At 42.4% G+C, this 17077-nt stretch overlaps 2 protein-coding genes across 2 annotated transcripts in view; one reads left to right on the top strand and one right to left on the bottom strand.

Annotated features, from left to right (window-relative positions):
* Nucleotides 1–579: 579 nt before the first annotated feature.
* Nucleotides 580–2083, bottom strand: Utp3 (UTP3, small subunit (SSU) processome component, homolog (S. cerevisiae)). The gene has a single exon (XM_005392784.2). It carries the CDS (start codon nucleotides 2067–2069, stop codon nucleotides 645–647), a length of 1425 nt encoding a protein of 474 aa, XP_005392841.1. The 5' UTR covers nucleotides 2070–2083; the 3' UTR covers nucleotides 580–644.
* Nucleotides 2051–17077, top strand: part of Jchain (joining chain of multimeric IgA and IgM) — a 29210-nt gene continuing 14183 nt past the window's right edge. The window contains exons 1-2 of the mRNA XM_005392783.2: nucleotides 2051–2250; nucleotides 6871–6949. Of these exons, the coding sequence (XP_005392840.1) occupies nucleotides 2146–2250; nucleotides 6871–6949 (184 nt within the window). The 5' untranslated portion in view covers nucleotides 2051–2145. The remainder of the gene's footprint in view (nucleotides 2251–6870; nucleotides 6950–17077) is intronic.

Raw genomic sequence — 17077 nt, forward strand, 5'->3', positions numbered from 1 at the left:
CTTGAAGCTGCCACTTAATCTTTTAAAAGTTCTAGCAAATTGCAAACCACCAGCGCAGAAAGAGAAGCACAATTTTTGCCTTATTTATCACACGCAGGACTGTTAGAAAATATTCACAATTGGTATAATTAAGGCACTATTTTTCCTTTTTCTACTTGTAATCAAAGTTCTTCTTTATTCCTAAACTTTTACCACAAAATATATAAAATCCACCTCAACATTAGACTCATGGATTAGTAAGTATCCTGTCCAAGTAGTAGGTAAATATATGGCAGAACTATTTTTATAGACTATCTTACATATTGCCCAAGGTTAAAAAGTTACTTGTTAACTACTGTTAACCACAAGTGCTTCAGTTCCATTGAAACACTCCACAATTAACTGAGTGGGAAACTTCCCCAGGCTAATACTTAACAAAACAATGCACAACTTTTTCAGCATCATCTTTCCCCAGTCATCTCCACACTGCTCCCACAATTCTTAATGACTTTAATATCAACTAAAGACTTTAATATCAACATAAATTAAGCAGTAACCCCCCCACGTGAATATTTAAACTTAATGTATTAACACAATCACTTTAGTTAAAAACAAAAATTTATTAATCTAACATGATTGACAAAAACCTTAATTAAGCAAATACTTTACTTAAGCTTAATGCTCTTTTTAACTCCTGCACGGATGCCTGATAATTCACCACTATAACGTTGCTCTTCTCTTCGAACTTCACGAACCTGGCCTCTTCTTCGAATTTTGGCTCTTCTGAACTTCTCCCTATGTTTCACTCTGGGATTGCGATCAATCTTTTTTCTCCTAGGTGTGAGTCCCCTATTTTTAGCAATCTGATAGGTAATGGCTCTCTTGGAATTCTGATCTTCAAGAGCCTGTTCTTCAGCGCTGGTTTCTTCTTTCTTTCTCTTTAACTTTTGCCTGTCCTCTGTTTCTTTATAGTATTTCAGCGCAGCTTCTTTATCAAAATCTGAATCATCAGAGAGATTTCCAGAAACAGAAGTCTCTGAAGCAGACTTTGGTTTGGCTTTGGTGAGTTTTGATTTGGGGTTCAGTTCTTTCTTTACAGCACAATTCTTAAGTGTAAGTAGATGTCGAATTTCAGAAGACAGCTTCTGATCCACAACTGACAGCTTGTTGATCAGATTTCGGTAGGTAACAAGCCTTTCTATGACAGGATGTCCATGTGCGGGGACTCTCCTAGCTTTCAGGATCAAATAAAAACTGATGTTGGAACAATAGTTCAAGTACAGATTATACTTGGTCCTCAGGTATTGGCTTCCTTTGCCGGGTGGAATGATTCCTTGCTCAACCAACTCTAAGAGTGGCTCTAGCTCATCTTTCACTTCTCTTAACTTGACTTTTAGATCCTCTATCAGCTCCAAGAGCTCTGGTGATTCCTTTCGCAGCATCTTCAGTTTCTCTTTCACTGAAACTTTTGCCAAATCCTTCACGACCCGTGTCTCAGCCTCTTCTGCCTGAGGCACGGGTTTTGCAAAGGCCTCCACCCAGGCGACTCCAAAGTCCTCCTCTTGCAGGGCTTGGGCTAGGCGCCGCTGAATGATCTGCGCCTCCTCCTCTTCCTCTCGCTCCTCCTCCTCTACTTCTTGTTGAGTCTGCCGGCCTCGGGATTTGGAGCCATAGTCCGTGTCGTAGTAAAGTTTCTTCCTCTGACCCCAAGACAAACTGGGGTCCACAGAGGCCTCAGCCTCACTCTGCACGGAGCTCCCGCCGTCGTCATCATCATCGCCATCCTCCTCCTCCTCCTCCTCCTCCCCCGAACTCTCTCCGTCTTCCTCTTCATCGTCAACATCTAGGGCTAGCACCTCCTCCTCGCCGTCCTCTTCCTCCCCGCTCTCTACCTCGCTCCAGCCCTTGGCCAAGGCTGCCCGGGCTCGTGCCTCATGGAAGTCATCTACCTCATCCTGGTAGTAGCTGGAGTCCCCGGGTGAGGGTGGCCCACCTAAATCGTCTTCATTTTCGTCTGCCGCGGTGCGACCTCCTCCGGCTTGCACAGCTGCCCACCGCGCGGCTCCACGCCGCCGGGATCTGCCCACCATGGCTCACACACCGCCTCGGCTTCTGCAGCGACGCAGGATTCGGCCACTTCTGAACAAACAGTAAGAACCACGCGAGATGGCGAGTGCCCAGGCAGCTACAGAGACTTCCACTTCCTTCCTGGGCGAGGGGCGGGACTTCCGTTTTTGGCTCTTTTCTTTTGGCTGTGCCCCTTTTCTGCTCGTGAGTTCCGGCGAATTAAAATCTCTCCCTGTGGGAACAACAGGATAAGAAATTGGGTTCCGGTAGGGTATGGTGGCGCACGCCTGTCATCCCAGCGCTCGGGAGGTTGAAGCAGGATTACTGCGAGTTCGAGGCTAGTCTGGGCTCCATAGTGAGTGCAAGACCAGCCTGCGCTACGCGGCGAGTCCCTGTCTAAAAAAAAAGAAAAAAAAAAAAAAAAAAAAAAAAAAGAAATTGCGTGCTGCAGAACTCTGTCGCGAGATTTCCGTTCTCTCGCGCGCGAGCCCGGAGGCCGGAAGTGAGTCAGCCCGCGAGGCGAGTCGCTGCACCCACAGAGGGCGCTGTCCGCGCGCTGGGCGTCTGCGCGCGATTGCGTGTGGGCGGCCCGCAGCATGAGGTTGGCGAGCGAGTGAGGGAGCGGCCGTGTTTTCTCTTCGTCTGACGGCGTGGAAGTTAGGTGGTTTGCTCTCTGGTTTCTCCGCCGTAAGCCGCAGACGCCGTGTCCGGAGCAGCCCCGGGGGAGGCCCGGGCCCGGTGGCTCCGTCTGTGGAGTGAGCTCCGGCCGCCCGCGCCCAGGGCTTCCTCCCCGGTCCGGGTCCGAGCGCCAGTCCCTCGGCTCCCCGCAGCGCTGGCGGGCCCCTGCCTGCACGTAGGCTGCGCTGCTGGCGGTCTGTTCAGCCGGATCTGCCGAGTGGACGGGTGTTGCGCGTACCCCATCTGATTGCGTCTTAGGTGCTGTCTCAAGCCCAGTGAGTGGTGACGCCCGAGGCAGCAGCCCTCTCCGCGGGAGATAACCTGGCTAGAGCGGGGTTTAGGAACCGTTAATCACAACTTTGATTTGGGACACAAGGAAGCAGACCGGGGCAATCACGCTAGCGAATCTGGCACGGAAACCAGGGACATCCTCTGGGGACTGAACCGAGGCCCTTTGCACTGCGCTACATCCCCAGTATTTTTTATTTTGTGACGGTCGTACTAAGTTGCCCCAGCTAGCCTTGAACTTGGGAACCTCCTGCCTCAGCCTCCCGGACTTTGCCTCTTTAATGTGAATGAATTTCAGACCTTTTCCAGAGGAGAGAGTGAAAAATCGAAAAGCACAGATTACTACTGTATATTTAAGGAAGAAAAGTGATAATAAGAGAAGAACTAGTTACGCTGGTCTTAACATGTATTAGTAGAGGTTTGAAAGGACTGCCCTGTAATCTTGGTTTAAGTTTTGGTTTCCGGACACTGCATGTAGGTTCAAAGTTAGTGTTATGACACTCAAGTGTAGGAAGTTGGAAGCTGAACTCTTTGCTCAAATTAATGGTGACATGACATCTTTACAGAAGTCAAGAATATAATACACATTTTCAGAAAAGTAATGTGAACTAAGCAGTATTTTAAAAGTGCTTAAAGGTGTCTTAAGCATTTAAAAACCTTTATGAAATTTTAGAGAATACAATTTTCTTTGGAGACAGGGTCTCCCAATGTACTTGAGGCCGACCTCGAACTCACTGTGTAGCCCAGGTTGCCCTTGAACTGGTAGTCCTGCCTCAGCCTCTTGAATGCTGGGATTACAGTTGTGCACCACCACACCCAGCTTTAGCAAATACAGTTCAATGAATAAAAAGGTGTAGGTAAAAATCTACATCCTTACGGTAAGTGTGAAATAATAAAATCATTGCAGTGCTGGGTATTGGACCCAGGGATGCTCTACTGCAGAGTTACAGTGCCTGTCAGCCCAGCACTCAGGAGGTTGAAGTAGGAGATATGAGATATTATTATTTTGAGATACGGTCTTGCCCATTTGCCCAGGCCCATAAGTATGTAAGATTTGCTCATCTCTCTATGGTGTTGGTATTGTAGGCTGGGGTGTAGCTCATAAGCAGAGTATTTTCCTAGCATGAACAAGGCTCTGGGTTCAATCCGCAGCCCTACAGAAAACCCCCAAAACCCTACCAAAACAAACAATGTTTTATCTAGGATGGGACTGTAATTATACTCTTACTTTAACTGTCCTACATTTTTCTTATATCTAAACATGACTTTATTTAGGCATATAAAGCAAATACTAGTTGCTATAGATAAGTTAGGAAACTTTTAAATGGGAGTGATAATAACACAATATCATTAATAATACATAGTTTAAATATTATATTCCCTATTTAGGGTTTCAGTAGTTCGTGAATATTCAGAGTGCTATATTCTAACATTCAAAGATACTTTTAGCTAAAGAATACTTTAAAAGTCAGTTATTCAATTCCAACAGCTTCACCATGCCCTTCCTAAGCCTAATGTTAGAATTATTTACCATTTAGGTAAGGAACTTTTGAAAATTTGTGTTTCTAAACTGAGCACGGTGGTGCACACCTGTAATCCCAGCACTTGGGAGGAGGATCGCTGTGAGTTCAAGGCCAGCCTAGCAAGACCCTGTCTCCATATACGAAAAAAACAAACCCCAAACCATACTGAGTTTGCAGGGAAAAAAAGGAATAAAAACGAACATTTGACATTGAAGTGTTATATTTGTGGCAACTACAGTTTATCATTAATTGAATCTTTAGTACATTATTTTGGTATCTGGCTCATAAGCTAGCAAGCTACACATAATGAGGACCATCAGGCCTTCTTTATACCCTAAGCCATGTAGGGAATTTTCTTTTTCTTCTTCTTTTTTTTTTTGGTAGGGAATTTTCTTACTGTGGAAAACAGTTCTGTGACACACTGGGTGATACTAAGGTACTTCCTCCAGGTGTGTGTTCTGGCGGTTGAAAGTGTCCCACCAGATTTGTTTAAACATCTCTATTTCTTCCTGAAATACTGAAGCAATAATATTTAATGATCGCTAGCATTAAGAGAGGTTTCTTCGTTTGTTTTGGTGTTTTGAGACAGGTTGTTGCTGTGTAGTTGAGGCTGGCTTTAAACTCACTGTGTAGCCCAGGATGGCCTCCAGCTCACAGTGATCCTCCTGCCTCAGCCTCCTATGTATGCCATACCATGTTTGGCAATAGTGGTTATAGGTACCAGGAAATGTCATAAACTCTAGAAAATCTGCCTTTGAAAAAGTTACTAATCTCTGACTGAGGAAACAAGTGCAGAGGCCTTAAAAGAGATGATAAAACTGTTATGTGGTGGAACTCGATTTGAACCCAGTCTCTCTCCAGCATCTATGCTGTGTTATAACTACTGCACTATGCTGGTTTTCGATCATTCCCTTAATGGGTCTCCTTACTTTTGGTGTCTGGCACATTTGATATGGTGTCATCTGGATACATCTTCCAGGATACTATTTCTGTCACCCTATGCTGCTTCAAACTTTCAGTGATTACCATTTCTACCAAAAGCTGTCACAGCATACATCACCCGCTAACTCCTGGCTCCAAACACCCCTCCCAGCCATGCCTTTCATCAGTCCTGCAAAACCAGCATTCCAGTTCGAGTGTTCTACTACTCTTCTTCTTCTTCTGGGTACTGGGAATTGAACTCAGGCCCTTGTACCTGTTAGGCAAATGTTTCAACGCTGAGTTGCTTTCCTGGCTATTTATTTATTTATTATTTTTATGCTATCAGAGATTGAGTCCAGGGGTGCGCTGCTACTGAGCTACATCCCCAGCCCTTTTAATTCTTTTAATTTGGTGGGGAGTTTTTTTGTTTGTATTTTTGGCTGTTATAACAGTAACAAACTGGACTCTTGAATAGCTAGTCATAGCTGGATACCACTTTTAAATATTTTTCTGAAATTTCTCTTCAAGACACACCAAGTCTTGTCAGTCATGTAGACATCAAAAAACATGGCCAGATTTGTACTTTATTAATTTATGCTACCTCAGTGAATATATTTGAATGACTATGTGGACAATTTGATTATAAAGAAATAGATTAAAAAATAGGCTTATTCTAAGAATAGCAATAGATAGGACCACTCATGTCTATATATATATATCAGTTGTTGCTGGGCATGGTGGCACACATCTGTAATGCCAGCACTCGGGAGGCTGAGGCAGGAGGATTGTGGCGAATTTGAGACCAGCCTGGGCCGTAAAGGGAGCTCAAGACTAGCCTGAACTGCATAGTGAGACTGTCTCAAAAAGACAAAAAAAAAGTAGAAATATATATAGATATCTACACATACACACACACATACACACATATCAGTTATGTATAACTGCCTAAGTTATGTTGTTCAGATAGTGATTTTTTTCTCACTCTGGTGCCCACAGTCAATTTCTTACTCAGATTGCAAAGTGTACGGTTTCTAAGACAGGTACTAGGCAGCAATCTAGATGAATGCTGTATGTTGCTATACTCAGTGTAGCATATGTTTCTGTACTACAGCATTTCAAAGCAGTAGCCTTTAACAGTACATTGTCTCTTGAGCTTCTGTACTATTCAACGTAGGGTTTTAAATTTTATGTATGTATATATGTATTTATGTAGGTGTTTTTGAGACAGGGTCTTGCTACATAATTCAGGCTGGTCTTAAACTCACTGTGTATCCTAGTCAAACTTGCAGTGACCTTCCTGCCTCAGCCTCCGAAGTGATAGGATTACAAGTGTGCACTACCACATGTGGCAGGATTTTAAATTTTAAAATTCAAAGTAATGAATGCCTAAAACATGAAATACTTACATTACCAGATCTCGTGGAAGAGAAGAGACAACCACGGGCCTGTGTGCTGGCTCGCCCTCCAGCAGGGTCACGAGGAAGACACTGCAGGTAATTTAACTGGCAGTATTTTCCCTTTTCTTTGTAGCTTGTAAACTCATGGTGTTTCTTAATACAACAAACAAACATGAAATGTTTAATGTACTATTACTGTGAATTTAAACTAATAGTTGAATACATGTTTACTTTTTATTTGAGCATTACAAACTAGGATAACTTGAAAAGAATTATGAAAGGAATAAAATCATAATGTACTGCAAACATGTACTAATAAAGACTTAAAAATACTATAGCTTTTTAATTGCTTAGTGAGTTATAGTAAATAATAATTTGGTATGAAAATAATAATAGGAAAATGTATTTTTAGTGTTAAAACATACTTGGACAATATAATCACAGAAACTCAGTGAACTATTTATTGGTACAAAAACGAAAGATGGATTATTTTTAGATGTAAGAAAGAAAATGGAAGAGATGAAGTATAGTTGCCATCTGCTTTCATTTCTGTTAGAAACCACTTACTCTGAGACCAACACGTATTTAGCTTTTTTTGCAAATAAGGTCCATATCTATTTTAAGCCACACACACACACACAGAAAATCCTAGAAGTGATTTGAAAGCAAGATATGAAACATTTACTGAAATATATTGTAAATATTTGAACCTTTATAAGCATATACTTAAAATATGTCTTGGTTTGGTAGCCTGAATTACAAAAGGAAGAATTTAATGAAAATGGATTGAAACTCTAATCCAAATGAAAACTGTATAATAATTTTCTAGACATTATTTTGATCACAAGACACATGTATAATTATAAATAAAATAGTAACCTGTTGGTAGGCACAGCTTTAGTGGTGAAGGCTCAGGTAAATTGTTTTTCTTTAGTCCTCCCGCATTCTTTATAGAATAAAGTACTTAGCTCTTAGCCCAGTGTTCAGAAGCAGCCTTTATCTAGCTGTAACTTATTTTTCCAGTTGCTTTCCTGCCACTTTTCTTCTTGAAGTCTACATTCTAGCCAAACTGAAATATCATTCTTCATCTCTCCTTTTTTTGAGACAGAGTCTTGCTATGTGTTCTAGGCTGACCTTAAACTCACTATGTAGCCCAGGCTGGCCTTGAACTTGCAGCAGTCACCCTGCCTCAGCCTCTTGAGTGCTGGCATTATAGATGTACACCACCATGTCTGACTTCATCTCTTTCTGAGATTTCTTTCTCTGGCCTAAGCTTGGGCTGCTCCCTCTCTCATTCTTACATGGCTTTCTAGGCCCAGCCGAAAGGACATTTCTCCAGGCTGTTTTCTCTGATACACTTATTCCCATCAATATCTGCTCTCCCTGACCTCCTCCTGGGTTAGGCGTTTCTAAACCTTTTCTCCATCATGTCAAGACTTGCCACCTGATATAAGACCATTCTTTGTAAACCTTAAAATGTCTAATATAGTTACTTATGTATGGTAAATACTGACAGATAACTAATCAAATAATGAATTAAATTGAACCTGGTAAATTTCAATAAGGTATTAGAAGTTACTAAAACAATCTAAGAAAAAAAATAAAAAATAAAACAACCTAAGAATTTAGTGAGCTGTTTGCAAAATAGCATACTGCATTGAGGGATAAATGAAACTTTATGCTAAGAGCAAAGGGGAACCTTTGGAGAGTTTTGGACAGGAAAAGATAGGATAAATAATTGAAGGATGCAGAAGTGTGGGTAGAAAGTTACTGTGAGAAATCCCACATTAAAACCCAATATTTTGTAAAATTAATAGACACTAATAGAAATTTTTTTAAAAAGAGCATGGTGTTACTGTGAGATCATTACAGTCATGAGGGATGAATTTTAATGTGTCAACTAGGACCCTGCAAATAAGGATATGAGAAGCATACAGATTAGGAGCTACTTCTTTTTGTGTGTGTGACTGAACTCAGGACCCTCACACTGACCTACATTCCCAGGCCTGATATTTTATTTTATTTTTTTTTATTTTTTATTTTTTTTGGTTTTTCTCCGGTACCAGGAACTGAACTCACGACCTTGCGCTTGCCAGGCAGGCGCTTTGCCGCTGAGCTAAATCCCCAGCCCCAGGCCTGATATTTTAACTAAAGACAAAGATTTGGGGTTATGTTCCTTAATTAGCTAGTACACATGAACTAGTAGACCAGAAGAATTACATATTTCCTGCTTATAGAACTTAGCTATTTCTGTGTTAGTCAGCTTTTACTACTCTAACAAAACAACCGAGATAACCTAAAAGAGAGAAGTTTTACTGACTCCCAGTTTGTGAGGCTGCAACCCGTGATGGCGTGGACCACTGCATGTGGGCCTGGGGTGAGGCGGCATGTCCTGACAGGAGCATGTGTGGGAGTGCCAGGGGCTGCCCTACCTGGCTGCAAAACTTCCCAGGGCCCACCACCTCCCACAGTGCCTGGGCTAGGGAAGAAGTCTTTAATTGAGTACTTTTGGGGGACATGTAGTCAAACCATAACACTCTCCATGGGCCAGATGAAGATGACTTCATAAGTAAGTGCAACTACATGCAATTAAATACATAAACCCATTCAAGTTTTAGATTTCTAACTCTGTGAAACTAAATGATGGAAAACTGCTGACCAGAAAATACCTCTACATTAAGCCTCCATGTCTACATGAGTCGCAACTTCTCATACCCCAAAGTGTTAATTGAATCTGGGTTTTCTGTACTCCTTACTGCCAGTAGCACTGATGATTTCTGTGGTATTCATCTTGTGCAGGTCCTGTGTTATATCCTCTCAGTCCATTATCGTAGTAACTTCTCACAGCATGCCTATAGGAAAGGCACCATCATTGTCCTGTTTTTACAGGCAAGACTCAAATGTGAAGTGATTGGCCTTAGGCACTTGGAACCGTGAGAGCCCAAGTCAATCTCGCTGTGAGGACGATTTTCTGAATCATTGTATTACACTGTCACCTTGGTTTTATTTTATGAGCAAATTTCTGCTTTGACATGGATTACAAAAACTGAAACCCTTAGATTTACAAACTAAGATTATGTAGAGACATAGTATCAGTTTTAACCAACATGATGGCAGAAGGATAGGTGAATTAATTGGGCATAGTGGCACACACTTATAATCCTAACACTAGCAAGGCTGAAGCAGGATGATTGTGAGTTCGGGGCCAGCCTGGAATGTATAGAGTGACTGTGTCTCAAAAAAAAAGTTAAAGTATATTATGCACAGTTACAGAGTCCCCACAATGAATAGATCATTATGTATGTAGAACATGTACCAATAAAATTAATTTTAAAAATAAGCTTAAAAGAACCCTGAACAAAACAAAAATAGGTGAATTGAGGAGCAATCGGTCATTGCTCCAGTTTTGTTTTGGGGCTAATGCAGTAGGTGTGTTCAGAGTGTAGGCAAAAAACATAAAGCATAGTGAGAGATAGTTATTCAAAGATTGGTCTGTTAGTCCTTCATTGAATAATTTTGGGTGATTTAGTCTTAGCATTTTCTTCTGTGATTTTAATAAAAATTGTTTATTTACTGGAAGTTAACTTCTTTCAGTTCATTTTTGTCTGCCTTGATTGTCATATCAGAGCATTACTTCATGCCACGATTTCAGTGCATAGCATTTAAAATAAGTGACTACATGCATGAGATTTGCTTTCACATACATAGAAATAGTATTCCAATATTATATTGGAAAACTTACATTGCTTATGAGTAGAATTGGATGAAGTTATTAGTAACCAAGTATGTATACCAGTCATTTATAAAAACTCACTACAACAATCTCATATAATAATGCTAAATTTATACCCATGTAACATTTTAGTTTTGCATAGCACACAGTAACTCACTGGGTGTAAAGCTCTGTGTATTGAAACATGCAATGTATGTAGTCTCTGGACGTGCATCAGTGTCCTGAAATTGATCTCACTGATGGTCATATTTTCTCTTAACTGCAAATTGTCAGTGCTGTTGTAGTCTCTACCTAGACCATATCGGTCTTTTTTTGCCTGACTTCTAGTCATCTTTCACTCATAGCCTTGATATCCTTTCCTTGCGGCTTTCCTTGACGCTGCCTCCTCCTACCCCGACCCTGTACATCATACTTCATTGTCAGAAAAATATTATAATTATTAACCTGTGTTTTCATCTGATCAAAGGTCATATGTGTTTCATTCACTTGCATTCCTGTTATGTAGAGTAAGTGCCAATGTGTATTTGTTGAATTAAAAAATAAGTGAGTGAAAAAAACATCTGCGTTGAGGACAAGGAAAGCTGCCTGACCCTTACAGACCATATTACATGTTTGCTATAATGGCAACTTTATTTTGTCTTGAAGAAATACATGGTTGCCCTTATTGTACAAGGAAATTATGAGTCAACAGATGGATGTCTTACTTTCCTTTTGGAGCTGTAATAAATTACCACAAACTTAGTGCTTAAAACACAACATACTGTACTCATTATCCTTAGACATCTGATGTGGTCTTTGAGTTAAAATCAAGGTATCTGCAGGGCCGTGCTCCTTCTGGAGTCTCTGAGGGAGCGTGTTTCCAGGGCCTAGAAGAGGGGCCACATTACCTGCTCATGGCCCCTTCCTTCCCCTCCCAAGCCAGCTGTGCAGGATCTTTGCATCCCTCTCACTGTCTCCCTTTATGTTTAAGGACCTTGGTCGTTAGATTGGACTCCCATGAGTAAACCTGGATAAGCACCAGTGAAAGTCAGTGTGATTCCATCTGCAGCCTTCGTTTTTCCTGGCCATGTGATATAAGATGTTCACAGACTCTGAGGACTGAGACATCTTTATGGGTCGTTATTCTGCCTACCTTCATAGCTCCACTTTCATGTCAGTTTAAATAAACTTGCTATCTTTTCTCCATCTAAAAGGTGCTGAAATAATACTTTGTTTACGTACCAGTACTCATCAGTGTTGTGTATGCATTGTAGTCATGCCATTTTATAAATGAAAGGAAAAGAGATTTTCACTAGCTTTGCGAAGCCCCGTTGACCCCAGGCAGTCCGGGCTCTGGAGGCCTTGCTGTTGGGACCCTGGGAGGACCGAGTCCATGCTGTCTGCAGACGCAGTTACAGTCCTGTCCAGTGCTTAGGAATCACCGAGTATCCAGGACAAGGGGCTTACACTTTCTCCTTTCTCCTTATCATTAAAATGGGGTTTGAATGGCACGTCCTGTGTAAACACTTTAAATAGAAACATTCGAACAAGAACACATTTATTTTCTCACCTGTTTTCCCAAATACATCTTACTAGTTTTGGTCTCTTTTTGTGGTGGCAGTGGGGACAGAACCCTGTGCTCGCCCACTCGCAGCGCAGGCCCCGCTGTGGAGCCGCGCCCCTCAGGCTTACCAGTAGCTCCCCTTCCCGAGTGTCACTCAGTATTCTTTGCAACCCCCTCTGCACTCTACAAAGTGTAGGTTAGAAGTGGGGGGCATACAGGAAGGTGCCGGGCTGTAGATGAGCTTGCCACTCTGTATGGCTGTGGAGAGCCAAAGTGAGCTGGTGGGGCCGAGGGGGCCTGGCGGGGGACTCCACGGGTGACTCAGCACGGCTCACTAGAACCAGTTTTAAAGATTTTAGGATTCTGACAAGAATTGAAGTAAAGAAAGTTAAGTTTATGGTAAGAAAAATAATAAAAAGACTGAAACAGGAATTAGCGAATCATACCTTAAAGGAAAAAGAAAGCAGATATATTTGACTGGAGCAGAGGCCTCTCCCAAAAATAGATCCCAAGTTTCCCTGTATCAGAGAGGGAGCAGACCACTGGGAGTCCGGAGCTCAAGGGCCTGGGTTAAGGCGACAGAGGGGTTTTCTGAGAATCTTGTTTGTTACTGTGTTTCAGAGAAATTTTCCTGCCGTCTAAACAGGTTTCCTTCAGGTGAGGCTTTGGGAGTGGGCCGTGTGTAAATGAGGACCTGACAGAAAGTGTGGTGGGGAGGGCGCTGCGTGTGGGCAAACAACGACAGCAGCATCCCAAATAGCACTTTTGAAAAGGCCGCCGCAGGTGCACGGTTATTTAAAGCAGACCACAGCACAGGTGCGCTTCCCCTGCAAACACCTAACCACGGAAGCCTGCCTGTGAGTCTTCACGGAGAGTTGTGCCAGAGAGAATTCAGCTTTATGTTTGTCTTATTTTTTTAATTTTTAGAAAGACTGTGGGATCTGGTTTCTTCCTCATGTTTTGAATACTTTTTAACTTCAGTGTTGGCCACCTGATATTTCACTTATACTGTACTGTGATTGGGTTAAGATCAACATGACAGGCTGTACGTGCAAGAACCAAAATATGCAGGGTTAAAAAATGCCACTTAGAAGAAATTTGTAACTGGGTGTGGTGGCACATCCCAGCACTCAGGAGGCTGAACCAGGAGGATTGCCTAAAGCTCAAGGCCGGCCTATGCTACATGTGAGTTCAAGGCTGGCTTGAACTACACAGCCAGACCCTGTCTCAAGAACAAAAAAAAAACAAACCAAATTTCTCCATATAGGTGGGGAAGTATAATAGCTTTTAGTGCAGTAAAATGGACTACAACATAGGCCAAGGATCAACATTTAACTTTAGAATGACTAAGATTGACGTAGAATGACAAAAATAGCCTGGTGTGGTGGTACGCACCTGTAATCCCAGCACTCACCTCATTGCCTGGAAGGCCAGCCTGGGCTACAGGATGAGAACCTGTCTCAAAACACACCCTCCAAAAATTTCAAAATAGATTTTAACTTGTACAATTTAAATAGAGAAAAAAGTTCCTCATATATAAGTCCACAGCGTCGTCTACTATGGCTCCCTCTTTCCCTCCTGGGTCCGAGAGTTTTCCACCATGCCATGAGCAGGCCCCACTCTCCCCGCCCTGCCTTTGCTTCGTTCCCTCTCTTAGAACAGTATCTTTGTGGCTTGGGCTCGGCAGACTTCCAAATGAGTTTGGTTTGCTTCACGTGGCCCCTGCCTGGTACCCAGAGCCTGTAGGGCTTTAACTGGGAGGAGGCGCTATTCTCTGAGGGTGCCCAGGGTAAGCATAGCAGCCTGAGAAGCGGAGGACTTCCAAAGCTAGACGAGGGAGGGAGGAAGCAAAATAGAGGGCAGAGAGTCTGAAAACGAGGAGGCCAGTCCCCTGCTGCCGGCTTGGGTGGTGTGGAGCTCAGCTCGCCCGGCCGCGTGCAGGGGCCGGGGCTGCGGCAGTTCAGCGGGGAGAGCGTGGTCTGTTCGAAGCCGCTGCATCTGTGTCAGGTTGGGCCGGGTGGCGTGGACTCTGGCCGCCTGGCCTTCTCCGCCCGTTTCAAGGCCCTTCTCTGTCTCGTGCTCTCAGCACTGTGCTTTGTCTCCCTCCCAGCAGCTGGCCCAGATGTAAAGTATTATCCAGTGTGCTTGCTGGCCTTGCCTCCCATCTAACTGACCTCTGGGAAAGCCGGACCTGGATGGGCATTGCTGTATGGGGCATCAAGAGCGTGATGGTCAGCTAATGAGAGTGCAGCGCCAATACCAAGTCTGCAGTGAACGCCTCCTGAAAAATAGAAAAAGAGAAACCAAATCCCCATTTAGTAAGAGAGACAGGGTCTCATCATGTAGCCCCAGCTGGCCTCAAACTTGCTGCGATCAGATCGTCCTGCCTCAGCCTTCTGAGTGCTGGGATTACAGGAGTACAGCACCATGCCCATTGGGAAATAATTTTTTATATAATAGTACATGAGGTAAACCTAAACAGAGGCTTTATGTCAACCTGTGCCAACATAGTGGACAACTACTTCAAAGATAAAAATTCTATTTCAAATCAGTACATAAGATATACATGTGACCAAAAAGGAACACAAAGTATTGATAGTGACTCAGTTGTTTCTAACTTATTCTGAATATACAAATTGTGGAGGATAACACATCCAACATCCATAGCCTGCTACTGTTTCAGAAGTGAAATGTCACAAATACAGTTGCAGTTGCTTACGTACTCCTTCATGGTATTGGCTCCTCTTTAAGTTTGTGCTGGCTGGTCCTGGCCGAGTCACCCCTGCTGCTGTAGGGCTGGCAGCAGCACCTGCAGGATGAGTGGAGGTTCCGCCAGGGGCAGGATGGTGGGGCGATTGCCAGGCAGGTGGGCCCGTCTCACTCTCCTAGAGGAGCGGCTCTTCTGCCCTTCCTTAGTCTTCCTGTACAGGACTGATTTGTGAAACTGTAGGTAATTTGGGAACTTTTAGTTTGTTTAATACTGAACTTAAATATGTGTCTAGTACACACAATGATTTTTTGCCTTCACATGCTTTGCCTTGTTTAATTTCTCTTGAAGATCATTCTTGATGTGATCGTCTCTTGACAGATCTTCCCTCTAGTGCTAATAGAATATTCTCTCTGTTTATTTCTCAGGGTTGATTCAATAGTTGGCTAGGAATTGTAGCAAAGATATAGGGGCCAGAGCTCGAGTATATCTAGGGAAATTACAAATGCTGTGTTGCTGATGATCCTTTAACATATTTTTTACAAGTGTTGCTTTTTGTATAGAAATCTCTGATACTACATATCTTCCTGTGGGAATGTCAGGGCATTCTGGGTTTCCAAGCTTGTTACATGCTCTTAAGGATAAAAGTAAACATAGAGTTCCACTGTGATAGGCTGGAAATTTGTCAGATACAGAATTTTTATCTTAAATATATATTTTACAGTCTCTGTTAATATTTTTTCCTCCTTGAAATCAAGAGATTGTGGAATTTTTCATATGAAAGAAAGGAAAATGAAAGGAGGTAGCTTACAGAGATGTCAGAACTGTTGCTTCTCTTTTCACATTTTTCTCAATTTTATTTTAAATTTTTAGCGTGTCCCCTTTCAGTTCTAGTTTTCATGAGCACGTTTGCTGTGCGCAGTAAGCACAGTCCTTGTGGGGCTGGTGCTGGTGCACAGTATGTATGAGCTTTTTGTTCCCTTTGCTCCCCTCCCTCCCCACTCCCTGCATCTCTTTGTCCCCTTCTTTTTCACAAAAGATGTGTCTCCCTTTTTCCTGTTATCTGTCTTTTATTTTGCTCTTTGTTCAGAGTTTAGGTTTCTCATATAAGAGGAACCATGTGATATTTAAACTTGTGAGTCTGATTTATTTCGCTTAACATTTGTTCTCAAGGTGCGTCCATTTTCCTAGAAACGACTCAGGTTTATCCTTCTTTATGGCAGAGCAGTGCGCCATTTGGTTTGTACTGGTTATAACGATTAATGGTTCATTTTGGATGGCTCACAACGTGCCTGTAGCATACAGTACTTTGATCATTTCCACCTTCCTGTAACCCCTTGCTCTACCTTCTCCCTAGTTCACATTTTGTTTTACAATATCTTTTTTTTTTTTCCTGGTTCACATTTTGTTTTAATACGTTTATTCAGATCATCTCTCTCCCTATTACCTACCCTCACACCCCACCCTTCTCGGTCGCTCCTCTCCTCTCATCTAACCCTCTGCGTTCTACTTCCCGCCATCTTGCTTAGGGTTCCCGTGTTGGGAGAACGTGTGATGTTTGTCTTTCTGACTCTGGCTTCTTTTGTCCATCACAGGGGTCCACTGTTGTCCTGCACATGACGCAGTGCTGTTCTCCTTCATGGCCAGGCAGGCTCCGCAGTGTGGATCCACACGTTTTCCTCACCCTCTCACCGTCGGTGTGCGTGATTCACTTTCACGTCACTTATCGCTTGTAATGCCAGAGCTTTTTGCTGTGTATAGTTAGAACCTCACGCACAAATGCGTAATTCTCCTTGGGTAGCACTTTTGGGGACATTGAGAAGTTGCTTCTAAAATCTACAGGTTTTTAGATTATTTGGAATTTATAGGTTGACTTTTAATTCAAGGTTTAGCATGAACTTAATTTTTTTTTCCAATTTTTTAAAACTGATTGGGTAAGTCTATTCATTACCTAAACTTGTTTTTGTTTTCAGGTTTAAGGAAAAATGAGAAATATGCATTACTACAGTAAATGGGAAATTTAATCCATTAAAAGCAAGGGCAAAAGATTTCAGCCACATTTTAGATTTAAAGCCAAGAATGCTATTAAAAAATTTCTTCTAAATGTTTACACGGCAAAATGCCAGGCTGCTATTAAGGATCTTTTTTGTATTAGAAGACATTAAATGGAAAAAATCACATGGTATTATAGAGGCTAAATGAGACATTGAGTTATTTATTGTTTATCTTTGTGTGTGGTGC

This window comes from Chinchilla lanigera, unplaced genomic scaffold, assembly GCF_000276665.1.
Source record: "Chinchilla lanigera isolate Chin_1 unplaced genomic scaffold, ChiLan1.0 scaffold00046, whole genome shotgun sequence".
Taxonomy (NCBI): domain Eukaryota; kingdom Metazoa; phylum Chordata; class Mammalia; order Rodentia; family Chinchillidae; genus Chinchilla; species Chinchilla lanigera.

Excerpts from the sequence above, each read along its gene's own strand:
- Utp3 (XM_005392784.2), bottom strand. The coding sequence starts at position 2,069 with ATGGTGGGCAGATCCCGGCGGCGTGGAGCCGCGCGGTGGGCAGCTGTG.